The sequence below is a fragment of the Thunnus maccoyii genome, chromosome 22 (assembly GCF_910596095.1).
Source record: "Thunnus maccoyii chromosome 22, fThuMac1.1, whole genome shotgun sequence".
NCBI classification, from domain to species: domain Eukaryota; kingdom Metazoa; phylum Chordata; class Actinopteri; order Scombriformes; family Scombridae; genus Thunnus; species Thunnus maccoyii.
Genome location: NC_056554.1, coordinates 4,914,480 through 4,929,990, shown reverse-complemented (window position 1 = coordinate 4,929,990; position 15,511 = coordinate 4,914,480). Strand labels below are relative to the sequence as shown.

The 15,511-nt window shown below is 38.4% G+C and overlaps 1 protein-coding gene across 4 annotated transcripts in view; it reads left to right on the top strand.

Moving 5' to 3' along the window:
• nrxn2b (neurexin 2b) overlaps nt 1–15,511 on the top strand; it is a 716,836-nt gene that overhangs the window by 233,916 nt on the left and 467,409 nt on the right. For all 4 annotated transcript variants that reach the window (XM_042400576.1, XM_042400577.1, XM_042400578.1 and 1 more), the window contains one exon: nt 5,785–5,802. In XM_042400576.1, the coding sequence (XP_042256510.1) occupies nt 5,785–5,802 (18 nt within the window). The remainder of the gene's footprint in view (nt 1–5,784; nt 5,803–15,511) is intronic.

Here is a 15,511-nt window from a genome sequence, read left to right as displayed (position 1 = left end):
GTTCATGTTGGCAAATGAAAAGCTTGAGCTAAGAGGAAGCCTCAGTCTCCATCTCTGTGAATGACACCCATTGCTCCTCTCATCTCTCATTAAGAATAAATGGAGGGCATGTAATCACTGTACAGCTTAATTTATATGCTGTTGTTTGACTTTCTATTTGGATTTTAGTTGTCACTTTTTTGTTTAGATAGTTAATTAGAACATCAATTACATGCCTGATATGTATTTTGTCCCCTTCACTGCCAGTGCTGTACGGGCAATCTGTGCTGTCTATAATTATTATTTCTTACCAAAAAATATTAATTTTGGATAGTCAGCTTTCAAACTCATTGATAGGTGTTTTGTGGAATACCTAGAGTTGGAAATATATACTTTTTTTTTTTAAGGTTTTAATCTTTTTTGTTTTATCTAAGGGGGTTTAGTTGTATGATTACCATCCTACACCAGGATAGCATTTTATTTGGTTTTCAATAAAAGTTTCCTGTTACTTGAGAGTGTATTCAATAATGTAAACTATGCACAGGTGATCACTGTCTATGGTGGCCCTCTTGCATGTAGTTTCAGGGTATTTTAGTCCTGCACAACTCAAGAGCACAGTGGTGTGAGAAGCGTACTGTTTCTATCCATTTAGCTTATTAGATGAAATCCACCAGTAATAAGATCTTGATCAAGGCAGAATGCCAGCAGATTTCCCTTGTTTGCTCAGCGTTGTGGAAAATAAGCACAAAGTCATTCCAGCACTTAGGTTGTCACCTCTATGTGTGAAAATATGCGTATAGATTTTTCCCTAGAGTCTGTTGGGGATTCAGTAAATGCACAATCATCTTTTCTATTTCCATACTTTGCTCACTGTACTCGAAGACTCTTCTTGAAGCATTACATTGTTACCACTGACACAGTATTATCAAACTTTAATAACTGTGTTCACATTGCAATAAGGACCTCACCAGTTTTAGCTGTTGTTTGTAGTCAGTAGACAGTACAAGAGAGATAGAGTAGGGGGGGTGAAATATTAACAGTGAAACAGTTCAAGAAAGAGTCATTCTGAGTTGGAGTTTTTGACTGAATTCATTGATTCATAATATGTTGTTCTTGATGTCCCCACTGTCTCTCTGTCTTTGTGTCTCATATGCATTTTTCAGAAGTAGCAGCCCTGAAGGCATAAATGATGTATATTTGTGGGCACAGTTAGCTTTAAAGCAAAGAAGGAGCTCAAAATGTAAAAAGATGCCAATGGCTTCTGATTCATTCATGAACCCTGCTATTGGTTTACAATCAGAAACAAACACTTCCTACATATATTCAGTTTTTATTTCCCATTTCTTTCATTGAAAGAATTGAAATCATTTTTCATTTTGTAACAACCTGTGAACACTTATCACTAATCAGTTTATCTCCGTTTTGAAACTGAGAAGCAGGGCCTGATGGTGTTCTCTATATTTTATTTAGTAGTTCATTAATAATGTTCCATGTAGGCCTGGATTTATATTATCCGTTGATTCTTTAAAGTCCTTTTGAGAATTTTTTTTTTTTTTCTGAATTTAAATAGGCACAAAGTTATTTGTATATGTTATATATTCTTTTAAATTTAGGGGAGTTGGATTTAAAATACTTTTTTTTGTTTTTTTAGGAACTGAAGTAAACCCAGGTTTATCTAAATCAGCATTCATCTTTCTTCTTGTCTTTTTGAGTTGAAAACACTGGTTCAGTAAACCAAATACATGTATAAAATTTGAGGCTAATTCGGGATCTTCCCCATGAAGAATTTTCCCATGAGATATTTGCTATCTTAGACCTGAAATTGGGTCTGTGGATGATTCTCTTTCTTGAACAGATCGATATTAAAATCACCTATGAGATAATAAACATATCCTTTTGATATAAGTTGGAGAAGATCTGATAACCTTTGATTAAAAAACAATATCTGTATTGTGTGCACAGTAAATAACTCCATCAATTACACTTCTTCCCCCAACTGAGAGGCATGATGTAACTTCAATAAAAACAGGTTCTGCAACATTAGATTCAAAAGTCACAAGATCACCTCTGTTGACAAATTGGTAACTTTTGTGGATGGAGAGAGACACACCTCCTCCACTACTCAATCCCCTTGTTCAATGAATAGCAGTTTATATAATCAAACCACAGATTAATTTAGCCATGTTTCAGTTCAAGCTACAATGGAAAATTTATGATCCAGACATGAGGGCAATGGGTCAGACTGTCATAATTCTTGGATAAGCTCCTTACATAGAAATGAAAAATAGAAATGTTTTGGCTGTAACGGGATGTGCTTAGCATATCTAGAACTTGTATCACTGATTTCTAGTGGACAAAAAATAGAAGTTTTTCATTTTAAATCTAAAAATAAGCTAACCAGTCTCAGTAAGCTACATAATAGCAAGCTGAACTTAGTTTTTTGCCTCTAATAACTAAAGCTATTAATTGTTGGGCTGAAACTAATGATTTAAAAAAATATGTATAACTGGCAGTTATTTTCTTGATTAATCAATTTGTCTATAAAATGATTTGGGGGAAAATGGTGACAAATCTTAATCACTGTTTCCCCAAGCCCAAGGTGACATCCTCAAATGTCTTCCTAGATATTTAGTTTACTGTCATAAAAGTAAAAAAAACAGAAAATATTCACATTTAAGGAACTGAAAAAAAAAGGATTCAAAATAGTTAGCAATTTCGGTTAATAAACTACTCATTGCACCTTTTAAATAAATGTCTTATTTTTGCACATGTATTTGTTTGTACTTATTTATGTGTCTCTTTTTTTTGCTTTTGGTTTTTACCTGAAATGTGTATTTCTTCTTAATGTGTTCTTGTATTATTCCTCTTTGGTATATGTGTGTTGGTGTCCTGCGTCTCACTCCTTAAAGTGTATCATGTTCTCTCCACACTCCTCCTGCTCCACATTTATGGGTGAGAAGGGTTGACAGCCAAGCAGTGCTGAGAGAAGTGTGGAGTGGTGGTAAGAGATGGAAAGTAAATCGACAGCAGACAGCAGACAGGGTCCAGTGCTTCTCTGTTGTGAGACTGAACTGCTAAAAAGTAAAGGGGAGGCCGGTCAGGGGTCATTTTCCAGCTTGCTTTTCCAATGATGGCATTATGGTCACAAAAAGTTTTCATGCATTGTTTGGTGTAATGAGGAGTATCATACAGTGTAAAAACATTGTGTGTGGAAGAGGTGACAGGCTTACAAAAAACCAACACAGCTTCCAAATTTTCCAGTACTGCTGCTGTAGCCCAACAGCCTTGGCCTCAATGTCTTTCCTCCATGAAATACTGAGCAACAAACTTGCTGGCATCCAGCTGGGGTTATTTACTATACTACAGGGGTCACTAGAGACTTTATAGCTCTGCCCCTGGGTCCTATCAGCTCTCCAGAATGATATATCATCTATAAAACATGGTCATCCCAGCTCTGCGCCCCACACTGTAAAGATGGCGTGGCTGCCATAACTTTATATTTGTACACAGCTGCCATGACATGATATTACATGGGACCACATATACTGCTCTGTACATCTTTATGTCTCTTCTGGTGTGCTCACTGTGGCCTGGGAGAGGTGGAAAGGCATGATAGATGAGCTATATTTGACCAACTATCTCTTCATTTGCTCCATTCCACTATCTTAGCTCCCTTTTATCACACACACTCACTTCCTCCTTGTCCCCGTCATTGGCTGTACCCCCATGTGTAAGAGCATGTTTGTCGATGCCTGAGCAAGCAAGGTGCAGCTGATAGCACTTGGGAGCTGGAGATATCCTTTTCAAAATCCAGGATATTAACAAACACGGCCTGGGAGACTGCGGCCTATTGATTGCGTACATTCCTCTGGCACCTTTTCTTCTGTTGCCTTCATTCAACACTGTGGTCATTTAAGCTCTGCCTCAGCTCTTGTGCCTGAACTGTAGATCAAGAGCAAGGCCCGCACCGCAAGGCAAAGTGCCCTGTGCTCCATCTGCTCTGGCCGAGATTCCTATTCTGCCCCATGTGTTGGGACTGAAGAGGTTTCTTTTCACCTTGGACATAGAATGGTAGCCATCTCGCCAGTAGGGATGGCAGCCTACTTTGTTCATGGCTGGCAGTAATAAAATGGAATTAACCAGCAGCTCAGTGAGCTAAGGTGTAAATTTCCCTTTCCTGACACTGTAAATTTGAGTGAGACTCCTCTTCCATTGTGTGTCTTGAAGGAAATTCTTCAAACACACAGATCCAAAAAAAAAAACCCAACAAAAACCTTAACATGATCTTAAAGATTTCATTTATTACCATACAAAACAAAGTGTGATATTTTTTTCCCACTCAGTGCATCAATATGACACTTTTTTAAGTTTTAGTTTTAGAGACTCATTCTTAAGAGTTGTACTGATTTATTTATTAATGCAATATTATGGAAGATACACTTTGATTTTGTGTCCCTCAAAACATATTGTACCTCTGAAATGTCATAAACCAAAAGGAGAAAAAAAACCCAAAAAACATGGCAGTTCAGTTTTCTTTGACTAATCTGTTATCTTCAACCACAACTCACAATGTTAGCTGTCATTTTAGGGAAAGGAAATTCTAAAAAGTACAGTAGTGCTTTGCTTTTTCCACATATTTCCCAGAAAATTATGCAACTATGGTAATGTTCGACAGGTCATTGACAACAGAGTACTCCTTGAGACATCCCCAAATTTTGCAGCAGGTTCAGAATTCTGTGTGTACAGCTTCCTTGAGGAAAAAAAAGAAAAGTTGCTTTTCACAACTTAATTGGATGGACTCTCCACCCCAACATTGATCAACTGTATATTTGCTGTAATACTTAACACCTGCCAACTGATGTAGCAGCTCCAATCCTTAATTAGAAATATGGCCTGACAGCACGGATCAATATTTTTGATGAAAATTATTCATGTTTATTAAAACATTTTTTTTCTTTTTCTTTTTTGAATCACTTATTGAACATTGGAAGGAATCCAAAAGGAGTAGGGACAGGGCTGTTAATAAGCTATGGGGGTGATATTGGCTTTGAAGTTCTTTAAAACTTGCTACCACTCCCTACCACTTATTCTTTGTCTTACTCTATCATGCTATGACTCTGTGTATGGTGTCTGCCTGAACCATCATAGGTTGATGTGCCATGCTATTTTTTGAGGAGGTGACAAGAAGCAGAAAGTAATGTGTATTGTTATGTTGTTCAACCAATAACTATTTATTTTAAGTTACTATTTATTCATGCTACTGCATGAATGCAGATTTCTTTTTTTTCATTACCGGTTGCCCTCTTCTTCTTTCTGTTTTAATTTCATTATTCTCTTGGCTATTTTGGTTTTGTTTGGGGGTGAAAAAACCTTTTAATTGGATAAACTGGTGGTAAAATGTAAAAAATAAAACATGAATAGTTGCAGTTAGGAAGAATGTTTCAGTGTCTGACAACATGTCTTATTTTAATGAGTTTGAGTCTTAGGGGTCGTTATTTGCAGAATAGAGGGAATTGGAAAGTGAATGTCAAGAAGTTAGCTGTTGCCTGAGAGGTCCTTTTTTGACCTTTTAAGACTTGCTTTTACAGAGATAATATGAATGCTGCATTCTGATCATCCCTGGTAGTCGTTTTCCTCTATCATCACAATTAGCAGCTCTGTGTTGAGGCTTATGTGTGGATTAGCACTATAGTAGACATCTAATGCTAATTGCAGTCTCCCTGTGCTATTATATCTCATGTTGTCGTGACTACCTTTGAACTGATCAATCCTTTCTTTTTCTCTCTTCCGTTTCTTCTCTTCCAGGTGACTCATCTCAAGTTGGTAAGTTGACTTCTTTCCATAATTTCTGCTATCTTTTGCATGTTCTTTTATATGCACTCACCTCACTTCCGTAGGAAATGTGTGGTTCCAGCCCATCTTTATTATACAGTGCAGTTAGGTTTGTGTGAACATTTACATGCACGCACACATACAAACAAAACCACCAATTATCTCTTAACCGTAGTTGGTGTGCAAAATGAAGCGAACAGTTGAATATAAATCTTTCTCTTTCTGCCTTTGTTTTTCCCTTGTATTTTTATTCTTTATGCGTTGCAGCCATTTCAAGTTGCCTACTACATTACCTTTCATTTGTTTGTACTGTATATTGATGTGGGGATTTTCCATTGTTTACTGTGAAAATCACTCTTAGCCCCCACTTCGGGAGCCACATAGGCATTATTTTCCAGTGCAAATGCAAATGTAGACGGTTTTTGTGAATTTCTAGTTAGTGTGGGAGCCCAGACACCATTCTGTGTTTCAGTAATATCATACTGTACAATGTTGTTATAAGGCACTGACTGCCTCATAAAAATCCAGAGCTCAGTGAGTTGTTTCTCATTTTTAAGTTTATGAAGTTTGTGAAAGTGGCTCATGTAGTGTCTCAGATGTAGTGCCTCAGATTTAGAGGTATGGATTTCAGTAAAAGACTGTGTGTAGTTGTACAGTTTTTATTCACCCATTATTCATCTGCCTCAAGTTTTTTTTTTTTTAATGCTACACTTCTCAGACTTTCCATTGGTTTGGTTGAGTGCTTCCCATGTTTAAATGGGACTTTTGATAGCAATTCAGACATACAATGCAAATCCTCACTACTATTTTCGGCTCATTTCTTTTTTGCTAACTCTTCCACATTGTACTAATTTTCAAAATGACCTTCTCATTCATGTAACTTATGTGGAAAGTTATAGGCAAATTATATTTCATCTTCCATGTTGTGGTGTACTGGACCTGAAATGCTGTGGACCATTTAGGCATTTATTAAAACACAAACAGAGGCTTTATGTGTAAATATGCTGACACGTCACAGTAGGCTAACTTTCTATCAGCGTAGCATTTGGAATCAGCGGGGGAGAAATACATGAGCGAGGGATAGGACTGGGATAGAGGATGAGATGGACAGACTAATGGGACGTATCAACACCTCACACAAACAGCAGGAAAATTAGATGAATAGAGTTTAAAAAACTCTAGCTCACAGCACTTTGCAGCAGCCAACTCCTGCTTTAGTGATGTGTCAGTGTTATCTCTTGCCTTCTAATAATTAGCTTTGTCTCGCTGCAGCACCCACTATGCATTATGAACTTGTAATAGTAATCTACGGCACAGCAGAATGTGTGGCATGCAATGAGAAAAACATGCAGTCATGATAATAAGGTTTTGTCCAATCCCATGGTGTATAATTTCCCCTATGAGTTCTACGCTGTAATAATTCAAGCATATCTCCTGATCCTTATAAGTAAATGGTTTTTTGTGTGTGTCTGCTTGTTAAGCTTGGTCCAGACTGTTTGGCCTAGAGATCTGATGTTGTCTGAATACTAATGTGGCATTTTGTTTGGAAACGGAGTGGGGACTGGAGTTTCGGTTTAGGACATGTTCACCCCCGGGGTGCAGTGCCGAGTATGAACGAATATTCAAATACCACACCCGTTTCTTACCACCCTGCAAGAATCAAGATCCAGAGAGGAGAACAAAAAACTAATTAAAATTTGATCTGGGAGGCCAATGCAAATCGAGTTTCATCTTCATTAAGACCACTGGGTAAAGAAGAGGGAGATAATTCCTTTCTTTTTTGAGATACAGGACAAGGTGTTTTTCTCAGTCTTCAAATTCAACATGGCCACGTGCTGGTAGGCATATGGTTTCTGAGCAGTGCACACTGTATAATGATAATTGTGATGATGATGATAATAATAGATATCATAGCAGTAGTAGTAGTTTGCATTGCAGTCCAAAATGATAGATTCTTAATGTTCTCCTTAAGAACCAGTATTAACACAATAACTGTGTACACTAAGGTAGATACAGTAGAAGTCTTAATTAATAAATACTATTGTTAGTTTTTTTTATTTACTGTACAAAAGTCAAAATGTACATTAAGGGAGTCAGTCAATCTGTTATTGTAGGACCATCTCTGTCCAGTCAGTTTTATTGGCCTAAATGTAATGCAAAAGTTTTATATTGGATCAGTGGTGTAAAACTGCCAGATCTTGGTGTTGCAGTGCACACATATGCACACAACTCCATTATTCTCCTGATGTTTTTCAAAATTCAGTAAATGTAGTTGAAACTCACATGGGTACAGATGTCACATCCCCCTCCGCACCAGTTAAAGAATATGACAATCAGTGTTGCAAAATATATCATTGCTGGAAGTTAATATTGCTGTTTTTTGTAGACAGTCAGATTTCTCTTTTCACTGCCAGGCTTCTGAGGCAGGTAGTGGCAGAGGTAATTGTTGTCCCTTAGAAGAAGAGGCAGGCAGGCAGACTACAAGCAGAGATCCTTATCCTCTTGCTGAATTCTGACTCCAAAAATGGCATTGGCAGAGACAGGGACATCTTTCTGTGTACATCTGTCTGTCTCTGTCTCTCTCAAGCCTTGTTCTCCACCGCTCAGATGATTAGCATCGCTCTTTCCCTTTTTTCTCTCTCACTCCCTTGAATGCCAACCCCAGGCTAGTCAGAGCCAGCAGAAGCCTCTTCAAGCTGATGCTGCACTGGGATTGGCCTGCTCTCCACACATGGTACCAAGAATGATCAGTGAACCACACATCCAAAATTTGGAAGAGACAATGAAGGATTCAGGCTCTGTGTTGGGTGGAGGGTGGCACTTAGTAGAACATATTGTTTTTCTCCACTTCCCCCCTCCAGAATGTTCAATAGTAAGACAGCCCCCCACAAAATGTGTCAATGCCTCAAGCTATTTGTTTTAATTCAGCCTTAGTTTTTTTCTTACATCTCCCAAAGTCTGGCATTATGTATTTATACACAGTTGGGAAACTCATTATGTATCCTAAACTGCTTTAGTCTGAGCTAATACAGACATGGAGGAGCGGCCTGCTGCAAACATTGAGATGGTTCCTAACATTCCTAATTTATGAATTCCTTTCCTCACCTTGATTATTATAATGCTGCACACTGAGGCAGTGTTCTGTTTGATCACAGTGACCTGGATACTTAATTGAACAAGTCTTATACATCAGCCACAAATGTGAAAACCAAGACAATAAAATAACTATTTTCCCCGGAAATATAACTGGTGCTTCAGTTATTTTCCCTGCCTGGTGATAAACAGCACGGCCTCAGAACAGCACAACAAAATGGCAAATCTGCAGTGTAACACCCGAGCCTGTGGCCACATTTACATACTAGAGGAGGGTGGTAATGAGATAGCTACCTGAGATAATTACTACTCAAGGCATCCAGCTCTCATCCCCTACCACAGGGAACCAGTTTAACTCACTACAATTAAATGGTCACTCATTTGCTCCATTTGAGGCACCATTTATGCCCTTTTATGCTTCACTGTGTTTTAACACAACAGTTACTTAAATAGCAGAAACTTTGACCAGCAAATGTTGAAGGATATATGTTCATATAGAGTTATTGATATCAAAATAAAGGACAGACACTGGGAAGTGATCATTTAAGCCCATGGCTCTGGCTAAGCTTAATACAACACACTGGCAACATTTGTGTGCCTACTACTTGATTCCAACAAGCTCACTTTCCTCTGGCATTGTTGTGCATCTGTCATTTGGAATCATCTGATTTAACTGGATTACGTTTAAATGGTAAAATGTCTCTTTCCAGTATTAAAAAGATCCTCCTGTAATATATGCATTCTTTAAAATTGTAACTGGACACCTTGTCTTGCTTATTCCCCACCATATCCATACAGTTGGCAGTGATAGACAAGGATGTTATTTTTTTTATCAACCTCTTTCTCCTCATTCTTTCACATTTATTTTTTATGCAATGTTTCTATTGTTGCTATACAGTATGTGGATCAGGGACATAATACATGCAGTCTTGTTGTCATTGTGACCTTTTTTTCTGGCTGGAGCTTAATATTCAGGTCTGAAAACAGTCTTCATCAGGACAGACTCCTGTCTGTCAGACTAAGGACTCAGGAGTCAAAACAGATGTTAATGCTTGGTGGAAAAAAGAATTGCTTATTTGACCCTTTCTCCCAATATATAAAACCATAAATGCCTGGCTGTATATTCAGCATGACCGTGGTGTGGCTTAGAAATGACATCATTAACACTAATGACAATAAATCCTAACTTGTAAAATGTTTATGTTGCTGACGTTGACTCAGTAACTGCTCTGCTGACATTCTGCCTTTTTTGAAGGCTGGAGACATCCCTGACATGGCCATCAATCAAACCTACTGCCGTTATATTTCATCCTAGTCTTGTCTCAAACGAATAAATTAAACTGTAATATCTTGACTGCTGAGAAATTGCGTTGAATTGTTATAAATGATGGTGTGTTGATGGTGTGTGATTGTTGAGCTTAGTTTATTCAGCTGAGCAACGTGAGACTACACACTAGGAATAAGAGATGGAGAGCACTGTTAGATCTACATTGGTGCCAGCATGTGAAGATTAACGGCGTCCGCTTCCATTAGCCTCACAGTAATTGTTAAGACAGCGATGAACAGTCCATAGCTCTAATCCTCAAATCAAAGAAGTTGCACAGACCACCAACATTCAGGTTTAATTTCTCCACTAAAAAAAAATGTGACTTAATCTTTCCATCTTATTCAGAGATCACAGCATAGAGGTGACTTACTTCCTGTCAAAGTATCTACTAATTAACTGGAATTTGATTCTGGGCTCTTGAAATAGTTTTTTCAGTAGAAAGAAGAGGCTATGCAAGCTTTGTCAATGTACAGATGTTGATTTTAATGATGGAGCTGGTGGTGCTAAGCAAGTTAAGATTCTCTAACGTACAATAGGGCGTGACATACTTTACACTGTGACAAAAACCTTCATCTCCTAGGTGAATGAGTATAGCACTGTGAATTCAAAGACAGATGAGTGAAAACTGTATACAGAGATGAAAGATTCAGGGAGAACAAAGCATGTCAAGGAGGTGAGAATGGAAGTGTATGCCTTGTGCATGCTGTACTTGTAAGACACAGATGCAGAATCGTGAGGACGTGTGACTGTCAACAGAAAAAACACACAGACACAATTAAAACTTGACCTAGCCTTGCAGCTGATCCTCCTAAGTTTTAAGTAACACAAAACTTCTCACAATTTGATCTGCATTCAATCATTTCCTCCTTGGCATCCACTCACACAGTGTCCTTTGGTGTTTGTGTTGAGCCCAAGGCTGAAGTTCATTACAATGCTTGGCAGGCTCATTGCAGATCTATTAGGTTGATTTGACTCCATGAGGCAGTAGAGAAAGAGCTAGTATAAGAGAAAAGAAGGCAGAGTAATGTGGTTGTATTATGGGAGCAGCAGGGGTGTTTGCTAAGTATAGGGCCAGGCCGTTGCTGTAGCTGGGCCTTGGTGCCCTCTAGCTCCACAGCTTAGAGGGAGCGTTCAATAACAGCCACAGCTTATTACCAACAGCTGGTGCTGGGTCCTGCCCAGGGCCAATCGCATACATTAACACACACCATCACACACACGCACCCACCCACACACACACACACACACACGCACACGCACGCATACACACACATCCATCCATCCATGGACTTTTACTATTATGATTTTCTATTGACTACATCCATTCCCTAACGTGATTACATTCTTTCCTTTTTTGATGTATATGATGCTGTGAGTGCACACTGCAAACAAGAGATAAGAAGCATCACCACAGGGGGACAAATTTGCATACTTTCTGTGGCCTGAGCTCTGTCAGTGTCCACTATGTTGCTGTCGATTTTCCTGTTGATGAAATATGAGCTTCTGTAGGTGGCATTACTGTGTGTTTGTTCATTGCGACATTGTAGTTATTGCACATTAAAATTATTACACATGATTAACAACACAGCTCATCTTCTGTTTATTTCCAACAACCACTCCTGCTGCAGCCTGCAGGTCCATGTAGCACATCACTTGTGTTTTAGAGGACTTTTATAAAGAGAGATCACAGTGGCAGTTGCTGAGCATGTTTTAAGTGGATTCATAAAGAAAAATGAATTATCTTTTTGTAAAATGTTTACTTTTCTCAAACTATCATGATTCTAATGTAACTTAAACTGTAAAACTGTATAACCCTGAAGCACCCCTTTGAAGAAGTGACTCACAAATGAATCACTTAACTTGGCATACATGTCCTCACTCACACATATAGACCAACACTTGCCTGTGTTGCCTCAGGGTCATGACAGTGCAACTGTGGGTCTGAGGAGGCGATGACAGAGAATCAGCACCAAACTGTCCACTCCTGCAGGCTCTTACTGTGTGCACACACCTCTGAAATCTACACAGCAGCACTGCAGACATACGTGTGCACCTGAGACAGAGGAAGATCATGTCTGTTTGTTGTTCAACTTTATATAAATCTGGTTTAATTGAGTCCTGTGATAATATTGGAACACAAGTGTGTATGAGTGGAGTGAAAGTGATGTGAAAAGTGTGATGTGAGAGGCTGAGTTTGCCTTTAGACGGAGTTAAAACACTGCATGTTTATGAGGAGCTGCACTGACTTTGGAAGACTGTTCAGGCACCTTAAAACACCTGATATGTGACCCTATGATTGGCAGGGATATAATTTCTGGTGTTGTTATTTTCCTTTTTGTTGTCAGTTAGTTTGAAGGTTTGTTTGTCGGAGTGTGTTTGGCTCATTTGGGGAACTTGGTGTCATCTGGAGGGATTTTCCTCTCTTGCAGCGGTGACAGCAGGGGTTTAACTGGTGGAATGATTAATATAATAAGTTAAAAAAAACCCGTCCTTTGTGAGGAGTGTGTGTGGCTGACACAGAAGTATCCCCAACTAGACCCCACCATGTCCGTCAGAAAGAAAGCTGTTTTCACCTCACATGTTATTTATTTTTAACAATCCAGCACATGCTTCCTAACCTTTTTATGACTAAACTAAATATAAATGAAATTTATGAAATGATATGAAACATTCTATTATTGATTGCCATTATCAAAGTCAAACTCTATGAAGAAAGATAGAGCTGGCAGTAGCAGCTCTGCAGCAGCAACAATGTCTGTGTGGACACTGCAGACCTGCGTCGCCCAGGCGTTAGGCTTATTTGAAGGACTGCAATTGTGATACATGAGGAGAGCTGCTATAAGTAGCACAACTTGATTTATGGCCAATTTCCTGCTAAGCCCCGCCCTTGGCAAAGTTTTTTGATCAATGGCAGCCATGGCTTTGGACCAAACTTGCCCATTTATAGTAGAATTGTTTAGGTCAGTCCCACAAGGCGGAATACTAAATTTGGTACTGATACAGTTAAATTCCAAGAAGTTGATGTCACATTACTCTTTTCAGTTTATGCAAAAAATCCATCATGGCAGACTTTTATGGTCCAATTGGCTTTTTTGTAGAGCACATTGAGCTGGACTGAATTATCACTGTGTGGGTGTCCCAACCTTTCCATTTTTTTTTTGAATGTGAAATTATAGCGCCACCATCTGGCCGATTTCAGTCAGGTTTCTTGTGAAGCGTTTGCACATCATTTCCAGTTATTGGGCCAAGTTTCATGTCTCTAGCTCATTCCAGCTCATAGCAATTTGAGCCACGGCAGAATAAAACAAATAATAATAATAAACTGGCACAAACTCAATAGGGTTCTACTCCTGTGTGTATTAATTTTTTATGTCAACTTCCAGACGACACAGCGAAGCAGGTATTTCATACATCATTATGACATAGACGGACCTTCTGGCACATTTTGCTTCTCCACAAACACACTCTTCCTGTTTCTCTGTCTTGCATAACATAAGCTCTGAGGCTGATATCAGATTATATATCACCACAGCAGAGATCTGATCTGAACTGTGCTTATGTAAAAAAAAAAATCTGTCCTTTTTCTACTGCACAGACAAAAATCTAAAGATTATTTCTTTCACATGGATATAACAAAAAATTCTCTTTGTGTTGCATTTAAAGTTTTCAAATTTTTAGTGAGTATGATTTAATGTCAATGTGCGTAAATAGACTATGGTGGACACAGTTGCCATTCTCTACTTCTGTAAGCAAACTGTTAGCTTCAAGAAAATATGCTACTCTTTAATTGTTTGTACTTGTCATAATACAAAATGATTCTATTATTAGTGAATCTAATATATGTTTTATTGCTTACTTTATATTCAATTTCCCTGCTCAATTGTATCTGTCCCCAATTGACCTCACTCTTACATTAATCACTTCATAATTTCACATGCCCCATTCTCAGCCCAACCCCCGTAAGGCTCCAGGGCCCATGCTGGCATACCGCAGCCACTGTGTATCTGTTAGCAATAACTGCTGTGTGGTTCCCAGGCCACGGTCAGCAGCAGCCCACAGCCGGCCTGATCGATAGGCAACCCAATAGGAGGGATGAGGCCCATGAATCAACCTGTCTGTATATGAACAACAACAGGCACATACACACATATGTGGCAGAATGCATACAAAAGCTTTGAACATGCACATGTGCTCACATGTAAAGACAAATTATCCATGGACACCCCCCGTCACCAGCACACCTACTACTTTTCATGCACACACACACACATATACACACATAAAGGAAATATTTGTGTTTATAATTAACATTTAAATCTCCCAATCTAAGTAGCTATGAAGGAACTGTTACTAATGTATTTCATAATATTAGATCCCTTAATTATAGAATACATTATGTGGTCCTGAGAGCTCAATGCACTGCAACTTAAAAAAACACAAGCAAGTAGACAAAACACAAGCAAATTAAGTAAACATCTTCATCAATTTGACAACACATGCACAGCATTTAGAAAACATGCTGCAAATTCAGACAAATCAAGTCAGACACAACACATTACAGACAACACAACACAATACAGCAATGTGCTGCAATTACACCAAATGATAACAGAAGTGTTTCCAGAGGACACTTAAAAGTGATGAACACATCTGGACAGGCTTGTTGTTGCCATGGTTTGTGACTCACGACATTATTGAAGTCAGCTATCTGTCAGTGGTGTTGGAAAATAAGCTAAAATGTAAGTGTTTCCGGTTTATTTTAACATCATGATCGCATGATTCAAATATTATTGCAGATATCCAGCCATGTTCATCACTTTTAAGTGTCCTCTGGAAACACTTCAGTTACTGTTTCGTGTAATTGCAGCACATTTCTATATTGTGTTGTTTTGTCTGTAATGTTTTGTGTCGGTGTTGTGTTGCCTGAATTTGCAGCACATTTTCCAAATGCTGTGCATGTGTTGTCAAATTGATGTTTTCTTAATTTGCAGCATATTGAGCTCTCAGGGACACCATACTATATTCTTATTTTCTTTCAACATTGATTAAATTAGTAATCCTCCAGTAATCAAGTATACCATGAACTTGTATGTAGAAATATTTTAAGCTGTCGGTAATGTTTGCTGGTTTCACTGCCTTGGATTTCATTACATAAATGTAGTTTTGTAGTCTTTATTTAGAATAAATGTGGACATCAAATTCATTGTTTATCAATTCACAGATTTCATAACTTACTGCAAAAAGGAAGCTCAAACTAGTCCATGAGTTTCTTGTGCCTAA